The sequence below is a fragment of the Moschus berezovskii genome, chromosome 8, assembly GCF_049115385.1.
Source record: "Moschus berezovskii isolate FMDL1 chromosome 8, NW_MosBer_1.0, whole genome shotgun sequence".
Classification (NCBI taxonomy): Eukaryota; Metazoa; Chordata; class Mammalia; order Artiodactyla; family Moschidae; genus Moschus; species Moschus berezovskii.
This window is the reverse complement of record NC_142467.1, coordinates 107,931,109-107,956,413: the sequence shown is the minus strand read 5'-3', so window position 1 is coordinate 107,956,413 and position 25,305 is coordinate 107,931,109. Positions and strand designations below refer to the sequence as shown.

General features: G+C 54.9%; 1 protein-coding gene across 8 annotated transcripts in view; it reads right to left on the bottom strand.

The window, feature by feature from the left end:
• Positions 1 to 420: 420 nt before the first annotated feature.
• Positions 421 to 25,305, bottom strand: part of SLC25A42 (solute carrier family 25 member 42) — a 43,373-nt gene continuing 18,488 nt past the window's right edge. For 4 of the 8 annotated variants that reach the window (XM_055428863.2, XM_055428864.2, XM_055428865.2 and 1 more), the window contains exons 2-8: positions 12,346 to 12,459; positions 7,610 to 7,715; positions 5,921 to 5,946; positions 4,847 to 5,013; positions 4,398 to 4,514; positions 3,824 to 3,975; positions 421 to 2,689 (exon numbers count right to left, since the gene is read on the bottom strand). In XM_055428863.2, the coding sequence (XP_055284838.1) occupies positions 2,382 to 2,689; positions 3,824 to 3,975; positions 4,398 to 4,514; positions 4,847 to 5,013; positions 5,921 to 5,946; positions 7,610 to 7,715; positions 12,346 to 12,426 (957 nt within the window). In that variant the 5' untranslated portion in view covers positions 12,427 to 12,459 and the 3' untranslated portion in view covers positions 421 to 2,381. The other 4 variants (XM_088839216.1, XM_055428868.2, XM_055428867.2 and 1 more) reach the window with 4 other exon arrangements.

The following is a 25,305-nucleotide window of genomic DNA, read 5'->3' as shown; positions in this document are numbered from 1 at the left end:
CTCCTGCCCCTGTGGACAGTGACACTCACGCCGGAAGACTCAGCCCATCACTGAGCAGACCCGGGGCTCTGGAGAAACTGTGGGGTTCTGGGGGCAGTGCTCGCTGAAGGTCACAGCCTGTCGTGAATGACGTCCCCAAAGGGACAAGTGTGTGCACACAGGGTCTCTCTGGAAGGGGGCACTGGTAACGGGAGATATCCCTGCAAAGGGAACAGGGAGCCAAACCTACTTTTCATGGTAAACTCTTTGTGCAGTTTGCATTTTCTAGCAAATCCTGACCAAATCAAGGTCGGGATTAACAATCCATACAACAATTACATTTTTTAAAAAAAAGTTATTCAAAAATCTGTCAAAATAACTTCAACCGTGTTTTTGGTTCCTAGGGGATGAGGATCAGAGCTGAAGAAGAGACATGGGCAGGAGAAAAAAAATCATTTTGACTTTTATTAAATATACTCTCTTGGCACAAATCTTTAAAATATATAAACATTATATATAAACAAAGTGTCTTCATGGCATCAAAATGTAACTCCAAATCAGGCCAGGCAATCAGTGAGAGGGGTATGACTGCCGAGGGCAAAGGTCCAACTGTGTGCAGGGCTTGAGGTGAGGAGAGTCGGCGCTGCCGAGGTGCACTTGGCTGGGAGCCACTTTGGAGAGGCACACTGGGGCCGGTAACCCTGGGGGGCCCTCCCTGCTCCTGCCCAGCCTGCAGCTCAGAGGAGGGCACGACCTAAATATCCATTCAGTTTCACCCACCAGGGGTGGGCCCCAGCCTGGGCACCCTCATGCTCCCATCCCGCCTCCCTGTGAGGAGTGCCCCTGCCTCTCCTGAGCGCTGGGCAAGGCTGGGAGAGAAGGTGGGTATGATGCTTATCAAGCGGGGCAGCTTGGGCCCCCTGGGAACAAAAGTCTGGGGACAAGACTGGGGTTGGCTGGTGGAGACACGCAGGAAGGACAGAAAGAGGGGTCTTCGCACCCAGGGGACTAAGGCAAGAAAAATGGAAACAGGACAGAATAAAAGGAGGAAATGGAAGCCACAATCGGAAATGCATGTGTGGCAGAAACACACCCTCTCAGACTCTCACACCTCAAGCTACTGAGCCCACTGGGGAAACCAGCCCTCTGCTTGTCCTGGTCCTGGAACCAGACTGGACTGGTTAGGGTTTATGGTGTCTGGACCCAGGGCCAGCCAGATTGAAAAACAAAAGCAAAAATCAAACTCCAAACGTCATTAGAAAACAGGTGTTTCTGAGTCCCTGTGATTCCTGGTGGCCCCTGGGGGGTACTCTGTAAGACCAGCTCCCGAGGGGACCCTTACTCTTTCAAGCATCCTGCCCCCAGCCCAGATGCTGTCTCGGGCTCCCACTTAGGGAGAATCAAGGCTACCAGCTGCCTCCATGTTCTCCATTCGCGGGAAATCAGACAACCCCATGGGCCTTAAACTGCCTCAGGACCCAGCCAAGTAACTGCTCAGGTGGGGCACCCACAATGTGCCAGATGCCATGGGCTCCCCCTAGGAGCCCTCATGCCTAGGGGCAGAGGTTCAGGGCCTGAGGCCTAGCCTCTGTTACTGCAGTGGAGCAGGACCAAGAGCTTCCTGGCAATCCAGGCAGATGCCTCCAGGTTGGGACTCAGACCAAACCCATGGCGATTCCTCAAACCCTGTTGCCTGGAGGTGTGACCCTCAAACTGGGAGGGAGTGGGATAACAGAGGGGAAGACCCAACTCTGGGGCCTGGGATCAGGAGTCTCTGATCAGGATGACACTCTTGGGAGAAGCCTCAGGCTCTGGGGAGGGAGAAGACATCTGGGAAATAGTGGTGAAGGTAGGAAAAGGCGGGGCAGGGTGGGAGGCTGCACTAGGAGCCACAGCTGAGCAGAAGGCTGGTCTTACGGAGGCCAGGCCTTGGCCCCACACTCTCTGGGGCTCCCCCTATCCCCTCCTACCTCCGCCCAAGAACACGGACTCTGAACAGCAAGGGGCAGGCGAGGTCTGGCTCTGAGCCTAGTGGGGACCAGGTCCCTAGAACCAGGAGCCTGTCCAAGGGCAAAGAACACCCCAGGAGGCAGTGCTGGCCACGCCCCCCTCAGGGCGTTCACGGTGAACGCCTCCAGGGGCAGCCCCAGCCCAGCTGAGGCCGGAAGAGGAGGGCGTGGGAACCCCGCCCCAGTCCCAACAACGCGCAAGGGCCCCCGGCTTTCCCCTCAGACCTGGGCCGCACTGAGCTCAGGCCCCCAGGCCCCCAGCTTGTTTCACAAGGCGCATCCGTGCGCCTTCTGGGTGGAACCCAGCACATCTTTGCTCCCTGGGCTCAGACACGGAAGGAGTCAGCGGTCCACCGCCAACCGAAGCTCAAGCGCGGCCGCCGCCACCCGCCCCTAGCTCTGCAGGTGTCGCAGCAGGATCTGCATGAGGTCGAAGGTGGTGAAGCTGATGCCCACGGCGATGGGGCCCTTAAGCCAGTTCATGCTCAGGCCCTTGTAGAGGCCGCGCACCACGCCCTCCTCCCGCACGATGCTGCGCATGGTGCGCGCGATGGAGGCGCGCTGGTGGCCGGTGACGCCGGCCGTCTGCATGCGCCGCCGCACCACGTCCAGCGGGTAAGAGGCAGACTGCCCGATGAGACCGGCGCAGGCCCCGAAAATCATGCGCTCAAAGGGGTAGGGCTGCGGGCGGCCGCTGTACTCTGCAGGGGGAAGGGTGGGAGGAGCTGTGAGGGCGGTGGTGGGAAGGCGCGCCCTGGCAGCCAGAGGCGCTGGCACCCGCCCACGCCCCTGCACCCCGCTCCCGCGCGCACACAGTGTCACAGCTGTGCCTCGGACCGACCAGCGTCCCTTCTTCCTCACCTACTGACCCCCGCCCCCATGTTTAATCAAATGTGAGATGCAAAAGAGTTTTACAACTGAAAAGCACAAAGAATGATGTGACCAAGTTCTATGACCCAGAACAAGCTCAGACCCACTCACTGCTGTTTCCCATCTTGTGAAGAAAGAATATCACTCTGCCCAAACCCTCTGAACTGCCCAGCCTTCCCATCAGGTGCCCTCTCTACGGGTGGTGTGCGGACCTGCTGGCTGGAGGGAGGAGGGGACAGCAAGGGATCGATTGGGTTCTTTAAAAACACGCTGTTTTCAGTTTGAAACTAGGGAGTAAAAACAGGGAGCTGCCCTATTCACTCAGCAGACTGGCAGAACGTATGGAACTTGTCAGCACCGAAAGCGGTGGGAAGGCAGCCGGGCCCCAGTGCAAGCCTGGTCGCTGGAGGAGCAGAGGGTGGAAAAGGTAACACAAAGAATGAGGCCTCACACCACACAAGGACAACAGCTCCTGGATGCCAGCTGAACACAGAAAACCCGCAACAGCCTCACCGCCCCCGACAGGGGTCACCCTCCCCCACAAGACGGATCAGAGCTGCAGGACCGCAAGCGCAGGGGGCAGCCACTCAGTTACTTCCCATAACCAGAACAGCACTAGGCTACACACAAGCCCAGGTAGAAGGGTTTGCAGTGAAGGTGAAAGGTGTAGCCAAGCCCTGATAAAGAGGCAGGGCTGAGGGGAGACGGGCTGGGGATTGGGTACTGGGGATCTGGGCTTTACCCTGACCATTTCCCTAAAAACAACAACTTGGAGCCAATAAGGCAGATCGTTAACACCAGAGCAAACCAAGCAGCAGGTATCAGTGGGCTTGTCTGCTCTGTGTCTCCTGACCCAGACCCTGGGCCTCCAGCCTGCCCCTCCCCCACTCGCCCCCACCGCCCCACCCGCCCACAGACAGGTGAGCGTGCCCCGTGGAGGTGCTGCCCCAGCCGGCGCTCCTCACCCCGGTGCAGGCTCTTGAGGGTCTCATAGGTGAAGAAGCTCAGGCCTGCGTAGGGAATGACTCCCAGCACGGTGGGAACAAATCCGTGGTAGAGGGTCTTCAGCCCCTCTTCTCGAGAGATGCGGATGAAGACGTGAAAGATGTTGCTGTACCTGTAGGCAGAGCGGTGCGGGGGTGGGGTGGAGGGCTGCAGACCTCAACTCACTAATTCTCTCTCCTCCCACGTCAGCGGGGGCAGGCCTGGACGCTGACAGAACCACCATGCCGGAGTTCTGGCATTTGAGGGGGCCGCGCATGCCCAAGACACAGGCCACCTTCACCACTGGACTCTTCCTGTGCTTGGCCTGTGGCTGTTTACTCAGATGCATTTTAAGCAGATCTGTTTCGACTCAACATGGAGACTCTGGGTTTGATGGAAGTAGACTGCCACCCAAGCTGAGAGACCCACTGTCCTTCTGGAAAGCTGCAGAACCCAGGCCCAGAACCTATCCCCAGGGGCCTGGTTGGGGGAGCCCTCCTGGGAACCCCACTAGACACAGCCCCCAGTGGTGAAAACGTCACCAGGGAGACTCACATTTCCTTTGGGGTCACAGCCATCCGCGCTCTGACCAGGTCCAGCGGGTAGGTCAGCGAGGCGGCCGTGGTTCCAGCCAGCGCACCCGCGAGGAGGCGGGGCCAAGGGGGCAGGGCTCTGAAAGAGGGCGGGGGTGAAGGTGAGCCCCCAGGGCTCCGGGTGCCCACAGGTCTGGGGTGCGGGTAGAGATGGGGGAACGGGCGGCCGAGCTGATGGGCGGGGCGGGGGTGTATCTTGGGGGTGCCTGCCTTTGCCCCTGCTTGTCTGAATGAATGAAGGGCAGGCGTCTTTCCACCTGCTCTGGGGCACAGCGGGACGGTGGCCGTCCTGTGACGTAGGTTCGAGGAGGGCGGGGAGACGAGAGAAGTTCTGACATGGTGAACAGGTGGAAGGCAGGGTCAGGTGACAGAGCTGGGAGGGCCGGGTTTTTTGGGGGGAGGGGGTCTCACTCTCCGCGGAAGCCGTAGTAGCTGCCCAGGAGGCGTTTGTACTCCTCGTGCGCGCTGAACTGGATGGCGGCGTAGGGAACCACACGCACCATGGTGGCCGAGTTACCGCGCCACAGGCTCAAGAAGCCTTCGTGGAGGTAGGTGAAGTAGAGGAGCCGGAAGGCCTCCTTGGGGGCAGGCAGCGGAGAGGGGCAACGTCAGTGCCCAAGGCCTCTGACCGAGCGTGGCCTTTGCGGGCAGAGCGCAGCTGCCCGCTCAGCTCGCCTTTGCCCAGCCGTGCGCCTGGGGAGGGGGTGACCTCACAGACCGCCCCCACCTTCCCTGGGCTCTGCGCTGGGGCCCCCAGCCCTCCTCCCCCAGCCCTGGGAATCATGCAATGAGACGGGGAAAGCAGAGCTGCAAAGCAGAATTACCCCCACTAAGGGGGTTTTGTAGGTGTTTGGTAGCCTAGCTTTTTAAAATATTCTTAATTTTCCTTTATTAAGAAGGAAACACCTGCTCTGTGGGCTTCCCAGGTGGCTCAGTGGTAAACAACCCACCTGCCAATGCAGGAGATGTGGGTTTGATCCCTGGGTGGGGAAGATCCCCTGGAAGAGGGCATGGAACCCCACTCCAGGATGCCTGCCTGGGAAATCCCATGGACAGAGGAGCCTGGCGGGCTACAGTCCATAGGGTTGCAGAGAGTCAGATACGACTTAGTGACTGAACAAGGACAAACACTAATACCTGCTCTGTGTTTAAAAATAAACCAATTCTGAAACCTGCGAGTTTAGACCAACAAGTCGCCTCACCAGCACCCCCAGGACAGGTGGGTCTCCCGTCACTTTTCAGGGTGGGCTGTGTCCAGGCAGACTTGGGGTGCAGACAGACGGCCTTGGCCCCAGCGCCCAGCAGGGGAGGCCTGGGTCACCCAGCAGTCCTGCAGCCGGCCTGGGGTGGGGGTCGGGGAACCAATGGGAAAAGCCCCTTGAAAAGCGTTTGCCCAGCCCCTACCACCCACCTCCCTGCCTCTGCCAGCCCAGTAGGGCAGAGGTGAAGGCCCCAGAGACGGGGGTCCATGACCGAGCGGCTCACCTTGGCAGAAAATCTTTTTGAGGACACTGGAAAAAAAAAAAACACAACAGAGATTGTTGGATGTGAAGGATGGGACTGCCCCCACTCCCGTCTGCACGGCCCCACCACAGGGGCCTAGGTTGAGCAGGGGAGTGAGGGCCTCCCCTGGAAATGCCCCCCCCAACCCCTGTAAGGGCCGAGGCAGGCACATCCCCAGCAAAGTCACTGTTCCCCAGGAGCCTCCCCACCACTCCCCACACCCAGGCCACTCTGCACACCAACTTCTCCCCTTCTTCAGGGAGAGGAGCCCAGCTGCCACCTGACCCCGCAGGACAGTGAGGGCCTGTGGAAGTACACACCTCTCCTGGGGGTCTCCACCCAGCTGAACTTCATCTCCCCCAAGTCCCTTGGAGGGGAGGCATCCCAGCCGCCAGCCATGCGGGATACAGCTAAGCGGCTCCAGCTCCCTCAGCGGGGGTGTCTGCCCTCTCTTCTCCATGACCTGGCACGGGCAGCCCTAGTTCCTGCCCTCCGGAGCTGCCCGGCCCACCCCAACCCCCTACTCCATAGTGAGCTGCACCGCAGTGGCCAGGAGGACCCGGAAACCCAAGTCACGAGGGGTCTCAGTCTGGCAGCACCCCCAGCGCTGCACTTCCCAAGCGTCTGCTGCCTTCCCAGCACAGCTCCTGCCTTCGGAATTAAGCTCAGCTCCCCGTGTGGCGCTCCGGTGGGAATGTGTTCCAGGACCAGCTCAGCTGATGGAGGAGATGTGTCCTCAACCACAGGCCTGCCCTTTCCCACATCAGCTCACTCCCCCGCTCCTCCTCAGGCAGGAGGTTGGTATCAATGATCCTGTTATATGGACAAGGAGCCTGAGGCCCAGAGAGATGAGGGGCAGGGGTCCCAGCTTACGACCACCCCCTGCCCATCATGTACGGGACACAAAGGCCTCATCTTCCGGGGACCCTGCACCTGCTAAACCCTAAGGAGGGAGGGAGCTGGATTCTTGAACTGTCTTCCCAAAGAAATGTCCATGTATGCTCGCACTCTCAGCACCCACGAATGAGGCCTTAATTGGAAACAGGCTCTTTGCAGGTGTAATTAAATGGAGGTCATGCTAGAGTAGGGTGATCCAATGGTGTGGGTCCATAGAAGAGGATTCAGACATACAGACTGGGGTGGGGGGGAGCAGTCACAAGCCAAGGATGCCTGGAGGCATCAGAAGCTGGAAAGAGGCAAAGAAGGGTCCTCCCTCAGGGCCCCAGGAGGAGCTCACCCTATGGACCCCTTGAGTGTGGACTTTTGGCCTCCAGAAAATGAGAATAAATTCCTGCAGTTCTAAGCTGCCTGGTTTCTGGTACTTTGTGATGCCGGTCCTAAACACTACAGACTTTCTAAGTGGATTCTAAAGAGGCATTTCAAGGGCTTCCCTGTTGGCCCAGTGTCTGAGAGTCTGCACTCCCAATGCAGGGGCCCAGGTTCGATCCCTGGTCGGAGAACTAGATGCCCCGTGCTGCAAGTAAAGAGCCTACTGCAGTGAAGACTGAAGATCCCATGCGCCGCAACCAGGGCCGGTGCGGCCAAAGAAATACATTTGTTTAAAAGAGACGTTTTAGAAAGCCCTTGGCAGTGCAGTGTGGGGGCCCTGGGGAGGAGGGTGAACCTGGCAGCCGCTCTATCACAGGCGATAGGCGCACAGGCAGCGTTTACCTTGGAAGATGATTTTGGTTCGGTCCAGGGGAGCTACAGCTGTTTTGGCAAGAGCACCAGCCAGTGCCCCAGACAGAAGGGAGCTGAGAACTTGCCTGTGGTCACTCTGCAAGAAAACACACGAACACACTGCCTATCATCAGAGAGGGAGAGGAGACGTCTGCCCTGCTTGGGACAGTTTTCTCTCCGCCTGGCCCGGGGCAGCCAGGGTGACACCGCCCTGCTGGGCCCTGGGCAGGCTGCGGGGGACACAGTGAGAACCTCTTGGGCCACAGGGACCATCCGCGTGAGAGGGGACACACTGTGCAGGGACCATCTGCGTGACAGGCTGGGGTGCCGCGCGTGGTTCTAAGTTCTCAGAGACGGCCTCCAGTGGGATTGATGCCAAACGTAAGAGTCACCCTTGACCATTCCTACTTTCAAGCCTTGGTCCCACCCACTGCCCATGTCCAAGGGACTCGTGAGCTTTAGTGTCTCAGGGTAAAGGCTCCTTGTGGTCTGGGGAGTGAGTGGTGGGTATTGGGCAAGCAGACCCTGACTCTGCTCAGCGTTTCTGCTTTCCACCACTTTCTATCAGGACTTCCGGTGTCTGTGGCTCTTCATCCAGCTAAGCCGAAGGTGATGGGGACAGGCAGAGCTGACTTGCACTTCATGCTCCTGTGGCCAGTCTCAAAGTTGGTGCTTTCCCGAGTCTTCCTGTGGCTCCTGGAGCCCTGGCTCAAACAGCCCTCCTTCCCTTGAGGCCCACAGAGCCCGAATTGCAGCCTGGAAGCCATCTGCTCATGGGGCTCTGTCCCCCACCCCCACCCCCATGACTCAGGCAGAGAGCTTGCCAGGGGCTCCGTGCAGGATACACCCCACCCATCCTCACTGCAGCAAGCAAGGAGGTGAGAAGCAGGGGCGCAGCGATTCCGGGACTCTGTGACGCCCACCCAACCCAGGTGCCCTCCAGAGCCTGGGGTCACAGTATGGGGCGGGGGCATGCACAAGCCCCCACCGCTCCCCTCCCAGGGATGCCCGTTGGCGGGGGGAGCCAGACATGGCCGAGCTCTTCAGACAAATGTGAGCAGAATCAGCAGGCTGTGAGGGGCTGTGGGGAGGGGGCTTGAGTTCCAGGAGAATGCGGGCTAAGGGGTCAAGGGGGTATGATGAGGCGCACCTGAAGGCAGGGTGTGGGTGCTTGTGCAAGAGTGTGTGTGTGACACACTAATCAAGGGGGAGGACCTGAGCACTCAGAGGCCCCAGTGAGAAGGAGCCGGGGCCACACGCAGAGGCCCCAGCGAGAAGGAGCCGGGGCCACACGCAGAGGCCCCAGCGAGAAGGAGCCGGGGCCACACGCAGAGGCCCCAGCGAGAAGGAGCCGGGGGCACAAGGAGGGCAGGGCGCTGACACAGGGAAAGGGAGGGGGCAAGGGAAGAGAGACGTGATGAAAGGCGGGCGAGGCTGGACCCCACAGAGCCTGACAAGGAGGTTGACCTTGGCCTACAGAGAAATGGAGAAGCATGCAAGGTGAACAGGTTACTTTAACTGGAACCAGAGGAGACGCAGCTCCTGTGAAAGCCAGGGCTGAGACGGCAGAGGCTGGGACCAGAGGAGGCTGCAAGAGGGGAGTAATGAGGGGGCATTTGAAGGGCTCGACTGGCAGTCTGGGTTCCTGAGTGGGCATGGTGGAGTCCAGGGTGATGCCCAGGTTTTGCTCAGCTGTGTGGGAGGCTTGGGGGAGGGCCGGGTCTGCCCGCAGTGACTGGAGGGCCTCTCTGCTCCCCGGTCCCTCACCTCTGACACAGTCAAGTGCTGACTCCTGGCCCAGACCCCAGATCGTGTCCCAGGTGAATGTCCCCAGGGCCCTGTGCCCCTCGGCCTGGCCCCTCCCCTGGTGCCCCCTCCACCAGCCGCGCCCACCTCTCCCTGAAAGAGCAAATCCCCACAGCAGTGTGTTCCTGACTCAGTTTCTGAGGCCAAGCTCTACCACAGGGTCCACCTTTGTGCTTCACAGAGACCCGTCACTGGGGACCCCTGCCTCCTCTGGGTCGCACAGCAAGGTTCTGGACATCTGGCTTCCAGAGACGTGGACATCAGACGCCAGAAGGCTCAGGGGTGTTTCTGGGACCGGCTTTGAGGCCCTCTGCCCCTCTGCTTCAGTCTGCTCTCTGTGAACCCATGTGGCGACCGCTGACCTCGAGCCCCTGTGAGCACAGGGTAGCCTGCAGCCTGCCCACGGCCTGTGAGCGCTGCAGGCAGAGCCCAGGTGCCCCCCCCCATCTCCCCACCAGGCGCTTCGGGAGACCTGCGGTGCTCAGCGTCGCCAGGCCAGGGCTGCGCATGCAAGGACACACGTCCTGAAACCCTAACCCTTGGTGTGGCGCTCTTAAGACACTCCGTGAGCCTGCTCCACACGCTCAGTGCAGGAGGCGGCTGCTGCCTTCCGCTGACTCCCGGGACTCCTAAATGACGCAGCTGGCTTATCCTTTGAAGATAAGTGTTAGTTGCTCAGTCGTGTCCGATTCTTTGCTACCCCATGGATTGTACCCTGCTAGGCTCCTCTGTTTGTGGGATTCTCCAGGCAAGAATACTGGAGTGGGTTGCCACTTCCTCCTCCAGGGGATCTTCCCGATATCGAACCTGGGTCTCCTCCACTACAGGCAGATTCTTTACCATCTGAGCCACCAGGGAAGCCATCATGGTTGGCAAAGGCATCACCAAATGGTCAAAGTCTCCACAGTTATCACATGGGCTGTTGCTGTTCAGTCTCTAAGTCGCGTCCAACTCTTTGGGACCCCATGCACTGCAGCACACCAGTCTTCCCTGTCCTTCACTTTCTCCCAGACTTTGTGCAAATGCATGTCTGTTGAGTCAGTGATGCCATCTAATCACCTTATCCTCCGCCACCCCCTTCTCCCCTTGCCCTCAGTTTTTCCCAGCATCAGAATCTTTTCCAATGAGTCAGTTCTTTGCATCAGGCAGCCAAAGTACTACAGATTCAGCTTCAGCATCAGTCTTTCCAATGAACATTCAGGGTTGATTTCCGTTAGGATGGACTGGTTTGATATCCCTGCAGTCCGAGGGACTCTCAAGAGTCTTCTCCAACACCACAGTTCGAAAGCATCAATTCTTCAGCGCTCAGCTTTCTTTATGGTCCAATTTTCACATCTGTACATGACTACTGGAAAAATTATAGCTTTGACTAGATGGACCCTTCTTGGCAAAGTGATGTTTCTGATTTTTAATATGCTGTCTAGGTTTGTTATAGCTTTCCTTCCAAGGAGCAAGTGTTACTGTCCTCCGTGATTTTGGAGCCCAAGAAAATAAAATCTGTCACTGCTTCTGCTTTTTCCCCTTCTATTTGCCGTGAAGTGATGAGACCAAATGCCATGATCCTAGCTTTTTGAATGTTGAGTTTCAAATCAGATTTTTTACTCTCCTCTTTCACCTGCATCAGGAGGCTCTTTAGTTCCTCTTCGCTTTCTGCCATAAGGGTGGTGTCATCTGCATATCTGAGGTTATTGCTATTTCTCCCAGCAATCTTCATTCCAGTTTGTGATTCGTCCAGCCCAGCATTTTGCATGATGTACTCTGCATATAAATTAAATCAAGACAGTGACAACATACAGCCCTGTCGTACTCCTTTCCCAATTTTGAACCAGTCTGTTGTTGCATATCCAGTTCTAACTTCTCATCATAGGAGAGATCCTTGAAATGAAGAATGAGGCAGGCAGCCTGATGGAGAGAAAATGGGTGATCCACAGACAGGATCCACATGAACAGCGAAACCACAGGAAGACGCCCGGCTCTTTCACCAAAGAAATGGGACACTGTAGAGTGAGCTCCCTGCACTGCGTTAGCCAGGCAGGCAAGACTGATGTGGGTTGTGCCAGCGGGAGGAAAGCTGCTGCCATGTGTGCCCCAGTGCAGGCTGGGCACGGGCGCCTTTTCTGGGCACGGGGGCCTCTGCTGGGCATGTCTGCTTGGCGGGATCCATCTGGGCCAGTGGAGGGATGGCCACGTCTCCCTCATATGCTATAGTTCACTGAACTGTGGGGGTGGGGTGCCTGCTTTGGGGCTCACCCGTCTGTCGACCAGCGTGGTGACGATGGTCCTGAGAACCAGGCTTCCTGTCCACCTGGTGCTCCACGGAGCAACCTGGAACTTGGGGAAAGGCCAGGAAGGCCAGAGGTTGACGCTGCTTCAGCCTTTGAACCCGTGGACTTTGAGAACTGCCTGCGGGCCCCTGAGCCGGCCTGGCAGTGAAGGTGGATTAGTCCATGCTCAAGGTTCCAGTGGGAGAACTCCTGGCTCCTGTGGTGAACAAGCACGGGCCTGATCCAATTTCTTTACGAGGGAATAAACCTTTAGTCTTCAACTGAAGGGCGTCACTGGGGATGAACTTCAGAGCTGAGGGTAAACTCCTCCCTGGTGTGAGGAGCTCCCCTCAGTCCACCCAACCATTGGTTAATTACTCTGTGTTGGCAAATATAAGTCAGAAGAGGGACCCCAGGACACCTGTGACATCCCCGCCAAACGTGGGCGAGGTTTTGACTTCTTGCCAAGCGGTGGGGCGGTGGGGCAGTGGGGCGGCTGGATCCACAGCACAGATAGGGCTATACAAACGGAGTAGGAGGCGGCCTGCATCACCCCCCACCACCCCCGCCCTCGCTGTGGGAGGGGTGATTTACATGGCGTGCGAGCACAGAAGAGGGAGCAGGGGAGCACGCCCACGGAGGGGCAGGGGTACTTGCCTTTGAGGAGACGTGCGCGGGCAGGACGGGCTCGGCATCGTCACGCAAACGCACCACGCCTTCCTTCACACCATTACCCATTCCAGTCCTGCTCAGAACGGCGGAGACTCAGTCCTGGGGAGCAAAATGGGGTGCGGTGAGGAGGCGGCCTCCCCCACCAGCCCGATGCCAGCACTGCTGCAGAGGCGCGTGGCGCCTGCCCCGACTTCAGTCTCCCTGAAGGAGAAAGACACCAGAACCCGCCTCTGGATGCCAGAGTCCCCTGCCCTGACTGCTTCATCATTGACAAGAGCACTTCCCATCAGCTCTGTGATGTCGTCATCACCAACAGGCCTCTGAGTCCTCTGCTGCTTTTCAGCCTGGTGCCAACCGCCTTGATTGGCTCAGAGAGGTTAGGCTGCCAGCCAGGTCACACAGCAGGAGGCTGGGGTGGGGGGTGGGCTCTAGGGTGTGGAGGCTGGAGGTCTCCACCTGCCCTGGAGCCCAACCCACTTTGGGGTGATGCCAGCTTGGACCTGAGATTCCGTTCTCAGAAATACTTGTAGAAAATTAACCTTTGGACTTCCATAGTAGTTCAGTGGTTAAGAATCCACCTGCCAAGGCAAGGGACATGGGTTTGATCCCTGGTCTGGGAAGCTCCCACATGCCGTGGGGCAACTGAACCTGTGTGCCACAAGCTGAGCCCTCGTGCCCGGAGCCCATGCTCCACCACAGGAGCAGCCACCTCAACAGGAGGCCCACAGACCGCAACAAAGAGCAGCTCTGGCTTGCTGCAGCCAGAGAAAGCCCGCTCACAGCAACAGAGACCCAGGGCAGCCAAAACCAGCAAATACAATTAACTCTTTAAAAAGGAGGGCGGCTTTGTCCTCCTGTGTGGCTGCCTGGCCTTTGTGGCCCAGCTTATAGTAAGTGTCCTGACACTTGAGGACTTCTACCTGGAAACCTGTAAGCAGATCAGTTAGGGAGTCCCTGGAGAAAGACAACCAGGAATGGCTCTCTTGACCAAAGAGAAGCATTTTGGCCCAAGTCATTTTGTGATCAAAGCCTGGAGGCAATGACTGCCCTTGAACAGGTCTCAGTAATGAATGATCTTAAGGGAACAAAGGAAGGCGGGAACAGAGAAAAGGCAGTCAAATAGTAGGGCAGGAATAAAGCAGAGTCCTAGTTCCTCCTCAAAGGATACACATAATAATAAATATATCTTTGAGTTCTGTGGGAACTAAGGCCCCCAAGCAGGTGGAGGGTGGAATGATGTTGATCCTCCTGACTTCGATCAACTAAAGCTTGGACTCTGGACCTTTGCCCCAATTCTATGCTGAATTCTCCTCTGCTCAAGCCCCTTCCTGAATACGCATGGACCCTGAGCTTAAAACTTCCCCAGTTTTGCTGTTCAGGGAGACGTTGCTTTGGAAAAGGTCGCTTGTATTTCCCTTAACTTGCTGCAGGTAGTAAGTCCTTCCTTCTCCCCATCTTTGGCTTGGTTGTGTCTATTGGCTTCACATTCACGAAGAGGCAAACCCAGTCTTCAGGTTAACACAGGTTTGTGTCCACATTTCCTCCTATAAAAGAATGTTTTTTCCTCTTTGTAAGGACGCCCAGTCCTAATGATGAGTCCGTCCTAACAACCTCAAGTAATAAATCCTTCCTTCTCCCCATCTTTGGATTTGGTTGTGTCTATTCGCTTGACATCCACCAAGAGGTAAACCCACTGTTTTGGTAACAAACCTACCTTTAACCTCCCAGAGGAAGCGCACTCAAAGCTTAGCTAACCACAGGGAAAGGACCAGGAGGAAAAACGTACAGTATGAAGGACTGGTGTCATCGAGATGCCACTAGGCACTGGTGTGCTTGGAGGTCTCAGTTCCCACGCTTTAAAATCACCCAACAAACCAACAGGCTTCCTTGGGACTTTCCTGATGGTCCGGTGGTTAAGAATCTGCCTGCCAATGCAGGGGATGTGGGTCCGATCCCTGGTCGGGGAACTAAGATCCACAGGGCAGTTGGAACCTGAGCCAAAAATAAAAATAAATATTTAAAAAAATATTATGCTTTCCTGCGCCCAGTCACGTGTCACCCCGTGGACTGTAGCCTGCCAGGTTCTTCTGTCCATCCCAGCAGGAATACTGGAGTGGGTTGCCATTTCCTCCTCCAGGGGATCTTCCTGACCCAGGGATCGAACCCATGTCTCCTGTGGCTCCTATGTTGGCAGGTGGATTTTTTAGCACTGAGCTACCTGGGAGGCTCCATGCTTTCCTGTAAATGATGCAACTGAGGCAGATACCCCCTGAGCCAGCCTTGGAAGCCCCTCCTGCCCTCTGGGCCCTCCCAAGCACCCGCTGGTGTGGGACATCCTAGGAAGCACAAGCAGGATTCTGTTCCAAGTGGCTTCTGCTGCTGTTTGCAACCTAAAACAGTCCCTGACTCAGGGAGGAAGGGCTGCTTCTAAGACAGGGCCAGAAACTTAAGGATGAGCCTGGGCCACCCTGAGGTGCTGGGCAGAAGCCACAGCCAATGGTGCTGTGACAATGGGACCCAAAGGCAAATCAAAGCACTCCCAGTGGCCAAAGTCGGAACACTGGGTCGGAACACAAAATCAATAAAGCAGTGTTGGTTATTATTATTATTTTGGCTGCACCACAGCATGCTGGATCTTAGTTCCCCAACCAGGGATGGAACCCACACCCCCTGTAGTGCAAGAGCGGAATCTTAACCATTGGACCACCAGGGAAGTCCCAGCAGTGTTGGATTATAACCCGAAGTGCAAAATAAATATCCACAAGTCCACACGAACATAAATAAATTATTGACTAAATAAATGAGGAGGAAAAGACAAATCTCCCTGGTTGAAGAATCCCAAGTAACTGACACAGATGCTCAGCCCTGGAAGAAGAGAAGCATAAGCATGAGCCCTGAGGTGTAGGCCACGGGTGGTAACTTCCTTTCAAAGGCATAGCACAGAAAGTTAGAGGAGAGTCAATTTAGTGAAGACAGCTGCCAGCAAACCCCCAGCCAGGTGATCGAGGCCAGCACCACAGCCACGAGTCACATTCACGGCACATGCCCTAGGCACCTGTGTGATGAAACAGGCTCCTCCTCTCCGAAGCCCAGTCTAACCGTGAGAAAAACATCGGACGAATCCCAACCAAGGGCTGTCCTACAGAACACCAGACCAGTTCTTCTCCAACCTGTTACAGTCATCAAACCAAGAGAGTCTGAGAAACTATCTCAGCCCAGAGAAGCCTAAAGAGACGTGACGTGATGACTAAATGTAGTGTGAGGATCCTGGGATAGAAAAAGGACATCAGGGAAACACTAAGGAACTATGAATAAACAATGGGCTTCAGTTAATCATAACGTGTCACGGACATCCCTGGTTGTCCAGTGGTAAAGAACCCGCCTGCCGATGCAAAGGACATGGGTTTGATCCCTGGTCCAGGGAGACTGCAAAGGCCTGGGGGGAGCTCAGCCCGCACATCCCAACTACTGAGTCTGAGCTCCAGAGCCCAAGAGCCACAACCCCTGAAGCTCTTGTGCCCGAGAGCCTTTGCTCTGCAGTAAGTGAAGCCAGGACAATGAGAAGCCCATGCACCACAATTAGAGAGTAGCCCCCCCACAACTAGAGAAAGCCCACCAGCAAAAAATTAATCACTTTAAAAATAATAATGTATCGGTATTTGTTCATTAGTTGTGATAAATGTAACATACTAACAGAAGATGTTATTAATACAGGAAACTGGGAGTGTGCGGTGCTGGATGGAGGGGGACTCTGAATTACTTTTGCAACTTTTCTGTAAATCTAAAACTGCTCCCAAACAAAGAGAAACTAGGCTGGAGGGCTTTTTCTCAGCCAGTTGCTGGGCTCTCCGTCTGGGGAGCACTGCGACCACATCACACCCCATGTGTCTGGCTGACGCTCAGCGCCACTGCCAGCGCTCTGGGGGACTGTCTCCACACCTGGGCACCTGCATGTGAGCAATGCAGCCATTTTTTCTTTCTACATTTATTTGTTTGTCTGCTTCGGTCTTAGCTGTGGCGCCCAGGATCTTTCCTTGCGGTGCACGGGCTTAGTTGCACCTCGGCATATGCTCCCGACCAGGAATCAAACCCACATCCCCTGCATTGCAAGACAGATTCTTAACCACTGGACTGCAAGGGAAGTTCCTAATTTTTTCTTTTTCCTGTACTGCTCGACAGGTAGGATCTTAGTTCCCCGATCTGGGATCAAACCTGTGCCCCCGTCAGTGAAGTACACAGTTGTAACTGCTGGGCTGTCAGGGAGGGCCCGATGCAGCCTTTCTCAGGGCTGGGTCAGGCATGGTGCATGTGGACACGTTCTGATAAACTGCCCTCTTGATAAAGGATCCAGCCCTTTGGTCCCTGCCTCATAGTCTAGAGTCTGATGACCTGTCTTCTTGCCTCCCTCTGACTCTTGCTCCAGGCTCCCCAGGAGGAAACAGAGTTCCCCAGGCAGGTAGGGTGCAGGCTCAGCCCCAGGTTCGCCCGTGTTGCCCTCTGAACCATTCGTCACCCTGTGGCCCAGGCCAGGGGCCTGTCCTGGGAGCTCTGCAGACCCAAGACAGGTCCTCGGTGTGGTGGACACTGACAGAAGCAGAGTCACTGCACAAATCAGTGAAGACCTATGAGAGCACGCCACATGTCACCGCTGGTGACAGAGTGCCAAGGCCAAGACACAGGAAGGCACTGCTGGGGGCTGAATGGTGCCCTTCCCCCCCAGACCTGTCTGTCCCCCCCGGAATCTGTGAATGGGGCATTATTTGAAAAAAAGCCCTGCAGATGTCGTTAAAGTAAGGATCTGAAGAGCCTTACCCTGGATGAGGCTGGGACCTCAAATCAAGGACAAATCAAATCTCTTATCTCTGATAAGAGACAGAGAAACAGACACAGGCAGGGAGGCCCTGTGAAGACAGAGGCATTAGGATGACACACCCAAGCCACAGGCCGAGAAACACCTGCAGTGTAAAAGCTGGAAGAGACCAGGAAGAGTCTCCTGGAGCCTGAGGAACAGCTCTACAGAATTACTGTGGGATTTGTGGTCTGCAGAGCTGTGGAAGAATACACTTCTGTTGTCATAAGTCAGTTTGTGCTGGTTTGTCACAGGGGTCAGGGAAAACTAAGACACTTTTTGGAAGAGAATGTGGGGTGCCCCAGGCTCCCTAACTCTGAGCAGAAGGGGCAGCCAGAGTTTGCAGGCAGCTCCTGCCAGGGCCTGGTGCCTCCAGGAAACTCCCCAGGATTGCAGGGTGGAAAGAAGGAGATTCCTTCCACAGGGCAGTGGTGGGGGTGGTCACAAGATTTTGCTTCTCAGGCCAAATGCTAATTTCCTAGCCTTTGCCCTTTCAAAAAACAAAAATGAACTCAATACAAAGGCAAAAAAATGACCAGGTCACTGGGAAGGAAATCCATGGTGTCTCAAAGAGTTGGACACGACTGAGCAACTGAACTGAACTGAACTGAACTGGGAAGGAAAAACAACTTAAAAATATGACAGAGGGGCTTCCCTAGTGGTCCCATGGCTAAGACTCCGTGCTCCCAGTGGAGAGGCCGTGAGTTCCAGCCCTGGTCAGGGAGGTCCCGCAGGCCTCAACTAAGAGCTTGCATGCTGCAACTAAAAAAAGGTCCTGCACACCTCAACTAAGACCCAGTACAGCCAAATAAATAAATAAGTGACAGGTACCAGACTGCACTCGCAAGGAGAAAGCAGGTTTAAAACCCTTGTGGGAGCTGCTGGCATGTTGGGACAGTAGCACACGGTGGATGAGCGGGCAAAGGGGCAGGCCGTGGGCAGCTCCTCTCAGCTGGTGATTTGGCGAATGTCAGAATGTGTGCCATTCCCCCACAGGTTAGCGTGGAGCCTCATGGACTGGTAAGGCCATGACCAGGCACTGGTGTGACCTGCAGGCATGACGGTCTGGATGGGAAGCCATGGGGGAGAGAAGGGAGGTGGGGACAGGGAGAATGTGTGACCTCAGCCCTCATGGGAGGATGCCAAGCAGCCTGTCACTAATGAGCGACCCTGCCTGAGCCTAGGTGGGAGGCTGTCTGGATGCAAAGACGGGAAACAGATCGTGTGTTTACAAAGTGCTGTCAACAGTGAGGAGGACTCTCGGACACGGAGGGGACAGGTGCGGGAGGAGCCTGACCATGGGTGCACAGACGTCCCAGCAGTTAGCATTTCGCTGGCCCCCACTCACCTCTTCACGAATCACAGAGTGAGGATACGACGTCCAAGGGGCTGCCCCGACACCCACAGTGCCCTTCCCTAGTCAGACACCCCCCACACACACTCAGGGACCCCTCCCTGCTTCCTCCTGGCTTCTTTCCCCCAAACCGCCACATGATTCTGAATTGACCCGTCAACCTGCCCCAAGAGGCCCCCTCACTGACTTCGGGCTCCCACAGCCCACACTGCTCCCATACGCAGGACAGTCATCAGGCCCCCTCGGCCACCAGGGTGGGTCCACTGAGGCTGGGGCTTCTCTGCAGCTGCCGAGACCACATGCCCAGAGCCCGTGCTCTGCGACCAGAGCGGCCACTGCAGTGAGAAGCCTGGCACTATACGAAGGGTGACGCACTCACTGCGACTAGAGAAAGCCCGCGCAAAGCCACAAAGACCAAGCACAACCAGAATAAACAAAATAAATTTAAAAATCTTTTCCATACCTGTTAGCTGACCAGTTATTTAAGAAATCTTTGTGACTGTAACCTACATTCAGAAACATGTTCTGTATCATATATTCACTTATACTCAGACACTTCTGCTTCCATGCCCTAACTGCAACCAGAGTTTCAGGAAGGAATTCACTGCAACTCGAGAAAAGTCTAAGCAGCAGTGAAGAAGACCCAGCATGGCCAAAATAATAATAATAAAATTAAAAAAAAATGTTTAAATGCAATTCGCTCTGCCATCTCCCCCTCCCGCCCCTCTACTTAATTTCGACAAAGCTAACCACAACCAACCACGCTGACTTCATGAATAAAGGGTCTCAAGCAGCAGACTGAAGGAACATTGTTACAAGCTATGGGTTGGGAAATGGTCATTTCTTCCTATCTTATGCATTTTATATTATATCTTAATACATGTATTAATATATGGCAACCCAATCTAGTATTCCTGCCTGGAAAATCCGATGGACAGAGGAACTGGGCGGGCTACAGTCCATGGGGTCACAAGAGTCAGACATAACTCAGGGACTAAACCATGCATACACATTTTAAGCTCTGACCTCAGACTTAAACCCACATTTCTTTCTAGGGTAGTGATACAAAATAAACTTTAGGTGAATTAAGTTAGAAAAGAAAACCGTGAAGTAAATCCTAGAACAGGAGGTGCAGCTAGCTTTCATAACTGAGAGAGGAGGTCCCTAGGGATCTCAGAGGCACCAGGCCCACAAGTCACCCTGGTGTCTCTCATCACAGCAGAGAGATGCTCTCTGTGGTCCAGGAGCCCCAAGGGAGAAACCAACACATGGTCCTGGGGTCAAGGGCGAGGGTCAGACTGGGGCAGCCGCTTGCTCAGAGTGACAGATTTGCTCCCTGACAAGCAAATACGCTTCCGGCCCAGACAGAATCACAGAAGCATCTTTTGGGCGGGGAGCAGAGAGAGACCTTTGGTTTCCCTTCAAAGCCCACATGACTTTCTCAAAATGAGAGCTGCTCACAAGTTCAAAGATGTATTTATATAAAATATCTGTGGCGGGGAGAGGGTGTGGAACATTAGATTAGGCCAGCTGGAAATGCTGGCTCCTAAAAAACGATCCTTCCAAAAAGACGGAAGAGAGCTCAGAGCTCTGGCTGCCGTGTCCCTCAGGGCCTCAGCAGTACACACTCCCTGCGGCCGTGCCTCTCTCCCGGTCCTCGTTGGAATGTCTGGCTCCTGTGCTGCTGCGTGTCTGCTGCACGACCGTGGATCCACGGACCAGAGGGACGCACACTGTGCTGGTGACACTGGCTCTCTGCGGGGCTCTGTGTGCAGCTCAGTCTCAGGCTCCGGATGTCCGCTCACGGGCAGCCCGCTGCTCACCCTCAAGGCTCCAGCCTCCTCTTGGAGTGCACGAACACCGCACGACCGGCTGGAGCACTCTGGCCAGAGGTTCTTTCTGTTACTCTTTGCTGTGAACGACACCCCAGCAGTCACTCTGCTGGGCTCACTGCCCTGAGGCCCTCCTTCCAGTAGAGAGTATGCCTTAATGTTTCAGCACATACTCCTCACTTCAGGGGGGAGTCAGCAAACTCTACAGGAGGCGCTGGCTTGGTTTTAGGTGGCGCAGGCAGACTAGGCTCCCATGAAGAACACCGTGCAGGCTATGGGATTTAGGTGAGGGTTTTTTTTTGGGGGGAAGGGGTGGGAGGGGATCTGAGATCCTCCTTAAAAATATCTTCAGCACAAGAAAAAAACAATTTGTAATTATGCATGATGACATATGTTTAACTTACTGTGGTGCTTATTTTGCAGTGTACACAAATATTGAGTCATTATGTTGTAAACCTGAAACTAATGTACCGTCAGCCCTCTGTATCCACAGGATCTGCATCTATGGATTCAACCAACTGAGGACTGAAAACAGTTAAAAAAAAAAAAATCAAGAAAGAAAGAACGAAAAAAAAGAAAAAAAACCCAGAAAGTTCCAAAAAAGCAAAGTGCACCAGGGCTTCCCAGGTGGCTCAGTGGTAAAGAATCAGCCTGCAGTGCAGGAGATGAGGGTTCCATCCCTGGGTCGGGAAGACCCCCTGGAGAAGGAAATGGCACCCACTCCAGTATGCCTGCCTGCAGAGTTCCATGGACAGAGGAGCCTGGCCGGCTACAGTCCAAGGCAACTACTTATATAACACACTGTATTAGGTATTGTAAGTAACCTGGAGATGATTTAGGGCTCTCCTGGTAGCTCAGCTGGTAAAGCGTCTGCCCACAATGTGGGAGACCTGGGTTCGATCCCTGGGTTAGGAAGATCCCCTGGAGGAGGGCATGGCAACCCACTCCACTATTCTTGCCTGGAGAATCCCAGGGACAGAGGAGCCTGGCGGGCCACAGTCCACGGGGTCGCAAGAGTCTGACACGACTGAGAGGCTAAGCACGGCAGAGAGATGATGTAAAGTAGACTGGAGGATGTTATACACACATACTACATTATTTTATAAGGGGCTTGAGCACCCCCAGATTTTTATATCTGAGGGGGATTCTGGAACCAGTCCCCTAAGGATAACAACATGGGTGCTTGGTCGCTCAGCTGTGTCCAACTCTGTGTGACCCCGTGGACTGTAGCCTGCCAGGTTCCTCTGTCCATGGGATTCTCCAGGCATGAATGCTGGAATGGGCTGCCATTTCCTCCTCCAAGGGATCTTCCTGAGCCACGGATGGAACCTGCATCTCTCACGTCTCCTGCGTTGGCAGGTGGGTTCTTTATCATTAGCACCACCTGGAAAGCCCAAGGATAACAACAGGCGACTATATGTCAATTATACCTCAATAAAAAATGCAAAAACCCACCCCCATTAACAGACAGGAACTATTATACATAAAACAGATAAGCACCAAGGATTTACTGTACCGCTTTGGGAATTATATTCAATAGCTTGTGATATCCTATGATGGAATATAATCAAAAAAATATATAACTGAATCACTATGCTGTACATCAGAAACTAACATGATATTGTAAATCAGCTATACCTCAAAAAAAAAAAAAAGTTCTCAGTAAAACAACAACAACAAACAAAACAAAACCCAAAAACCTTCAGGTAAGAGAGACAGAGCATATACAGGAACAACAGCCAGATCGTGCATGATGGTAGGACTCTGACCCATGACCTCTGCAATAAGCAGCCAGGGAAGCAAACCATAAAGACCCCAGCAACTGGCCCAAAACAGCTGGAGTTTAGTGACTGCCACTTCCCTAATTTTTGTTTCTGCTTCCAACTTAGGACAATCCAAAAAAAAAAAATTGTATGTCTCCCTGACCATTCACGGAAGGCAACTGCTGTTGGCAGCCATCCCCTCACCCCACTTGCTCTTGCCAAGAGCCTCCAACAGGCACACCTGAACCTCCTCTTCTCCACCATAAAGCTCTCTCCCCACTGCTGTCTTTGAGTCTCTGCCAATGCAGTGGTGGCAGCTGACCCCCGTCTCTAGCAAGCCTCTGCTGTTTTCACTGAAGTGGCCTTTGTTTATTTCCACAGGTAACTGGATGAAGAAGGGAGAAGAGACAGCTCCTCCTTATGGCAGAATGTCAACTAATGAACGTGCAAGGAATGATGGACACAGAAAATCACCAACAGACAAATGTCGGTGTTCACCATTGCTGCCAAAAACCGCGAACGGACTTCCCTGGTGGTCTGGCGGTTAAGAACCTGCTTGCCGACGCAGGGGACACGGTTCAACCCCTGCTCCTAGAAGGTTCCACATGCTGCGGGGCACCTGGGCCCATGCACCACAACTACTGAAGCCCGAATGCCCCAGAGCCCGTGCTCTGCGACTAGAGAAGCCACTGCAATAAGAAGCCGGCACAGCACAAGAGAGCAGCCTCCGCTTGCTGGAACTACAGGAGGCCCACACAGAGCAGTGAAGACCCAGCACAGCCAAAAAGAAACAGGGAACTCAGTAATTGAGAGAAATTTACAAAAAAGAACTATGGGCGGACCGACACTAACGGGGGAGGGTGAAAACACAGTGAGAAGGGGGTGTCTGTGTGGCCTCCAAGCACCCCTCACAAGACGCTTACTCTCTCTGGGCACAGCGAGCTGGCAGCCCCATCCTGACCAAGCGCTCGAGGTCAGCCACTGAGGGCAGGACACAGCGGCAGCTCACACGCTGGATAGAAAACAACGGGAAGGACACAACGTCACCTCTGCCAAAGACGCACAACCCCGATCTGATCCCGAGCAAACACCTGACCGGCCACACTGAGGCACACGCTGCACACAGCTGAGTGGTTCTCAGCGTGAAGGTCATGGACGACAAGGGAAGGCTGCAGAACCATCACAGCACAGATCAAAGGTGACTCAGGAGACACGAGGACCAAATGCAACATCCGAGCCTGGCAGAAAAAGAACCTAAGGGGGAACCCTGGTAACATGAGGTTCCGGTCTGGAGGTGAGATTCTAGTGTCGCATCGACGCTTACTTTCTGGTTCAGATGACTGTATTGTGTGAGACGCTAACCATGGGAGACGCTGGGGGAAAGGAATTAGGAACTCTCAGCTATTTTTGTCATTTTTCTGTGAGTCTAAAGTTATTTCAAAATACATAGCTTAAAAAAAAAAAGAAGTTATGAGAAAACCAGGAGCTTCTGGGACTGCCAAAGTTTTCAGAGAAACACATGTCAGATGCCTGTGGCTAGAGGGGCTGGCACAGTGAGCTGGCTCCTCCCTGCCTCAGGGGCGCTTTTGAGCAGCGTCTCCAAGTTCTGTGCTGGGAAGGGTGCTGGCAGTCACCGCCCCACAGGAGGGATTAGTGCTGCCTGGCTTGAAGGGAGACCGGCGTCCTTCCTGGCAGGCGCACCCTGACCCTGGTCTCTCCTCAGGCCAAGGCCTTCACCCTCTGCCTCTGGCTCTGCATGTCGGGGTGAGAATGGGGTGAGGGGTGACACTCGACACCATGGAACAACAGCAGCTGTTGTTCATTAAATCCCTCCGCCCCTGCATTCTCTGTCCAGCCTGAACCAACACCCATGGATGCCGCTTTACAGATGGGAAAGCTGAGGCAGCATGCGTCCTTGCTGGAGACCGGTGTGGTGATAACCATCACAGCTGATGACTGCGGCCATCACAGTCGCTGCTTTAGTCCCCGCTTTGCTGATGAGACGTGGAGCAGCTTGGCCAGACCAAGAGCAGAAGCGACTCCAGCCTTGACACGGAACTCCAAAGCCGCAGCTGAGTCCATCTGCACAGAGCCCGGCTCCTCGGTGACCTCAGTATCAGTTCATCCTGAATGCTTCTTGCAGAGAAGCACATGCCCCTTAACGAAAGGTTCTGTTTAACCTGAAGGAACAGTAGCGCAGGGGAGGCAGTGGTAAGAGTTTGGCTGCACTCAGACAGCGCCTGAGACAACTCTCAAAGCCACACAGAACTTGAAGCCAAAGGGCAGGGACCCCTGCCATCTGAAGGGGCTGGGTCACCAGAGGCCAATATCAGCACGTTCCTGAGATGTGAGCCTGGAAGAGGCAGCCAAGGGGCCCACTGAGCAGTCGGCGGGGAGAGCAGTCAGTGATGGAGACCCTGGGTAACCAGTCCCTGGTGGGGACTCACTGACGGCCGCGGGGTGGAAGTAAGGTGTCAGCAGGAAGCCTGGAGGGATGGAGGCCTGGTGTCTGGCAGCCTGAGAACTTTCGGTCTTGAACTTGGAAGAAGGTGGCCCCAGTCTCTGGCTCCCTCAAGTCTGGAAAAAGCCAGCGGAAATACTGTCTGGGAAAAGATGATACCCTGGACCTTGCGGGATTTTAAAAAATCTAGTATTCTGGGCCCAACCTGAGATAATGAGGTGCAAGGGGAGACTGGATGAAAGGAGCAGAACCACCCCACATAGGCGGGCTGGGCAGATGCCATCTTGGAAAATGCCGACGGGTTGTTCAACAGGGAAGGGCTAGAGCTGGTTCGAGCCCCAGTTGCCCCTTCTTCTGAATGAAGGCCTCGTGTGGCCCACTCCCTGCATGGAGGTGACTTAGGGGCAGTGGGCAGGGCCACATGGCAGTACCTGATAAAATAAAGAAGCGGCGGCCTCTTGAGACCCCTGAGTGTCACAGTCCACAGATCTGAGAAGGGTGACCATGCAAAGGGCGCCTGGAATGACCCGGGCAGCGAGACCTTTACTGCTCTTGTTCTAACATAACTGTCAGCTGAACTCCTGGCTTTCTTCGGTTTCATGAGCTATTTCCTGGACCTCCCTTTTCTGCCTCTGTATCTCATCCATGAGCTTGAGGCCTTCCTCGTCCTGCAGGATAACCCCACC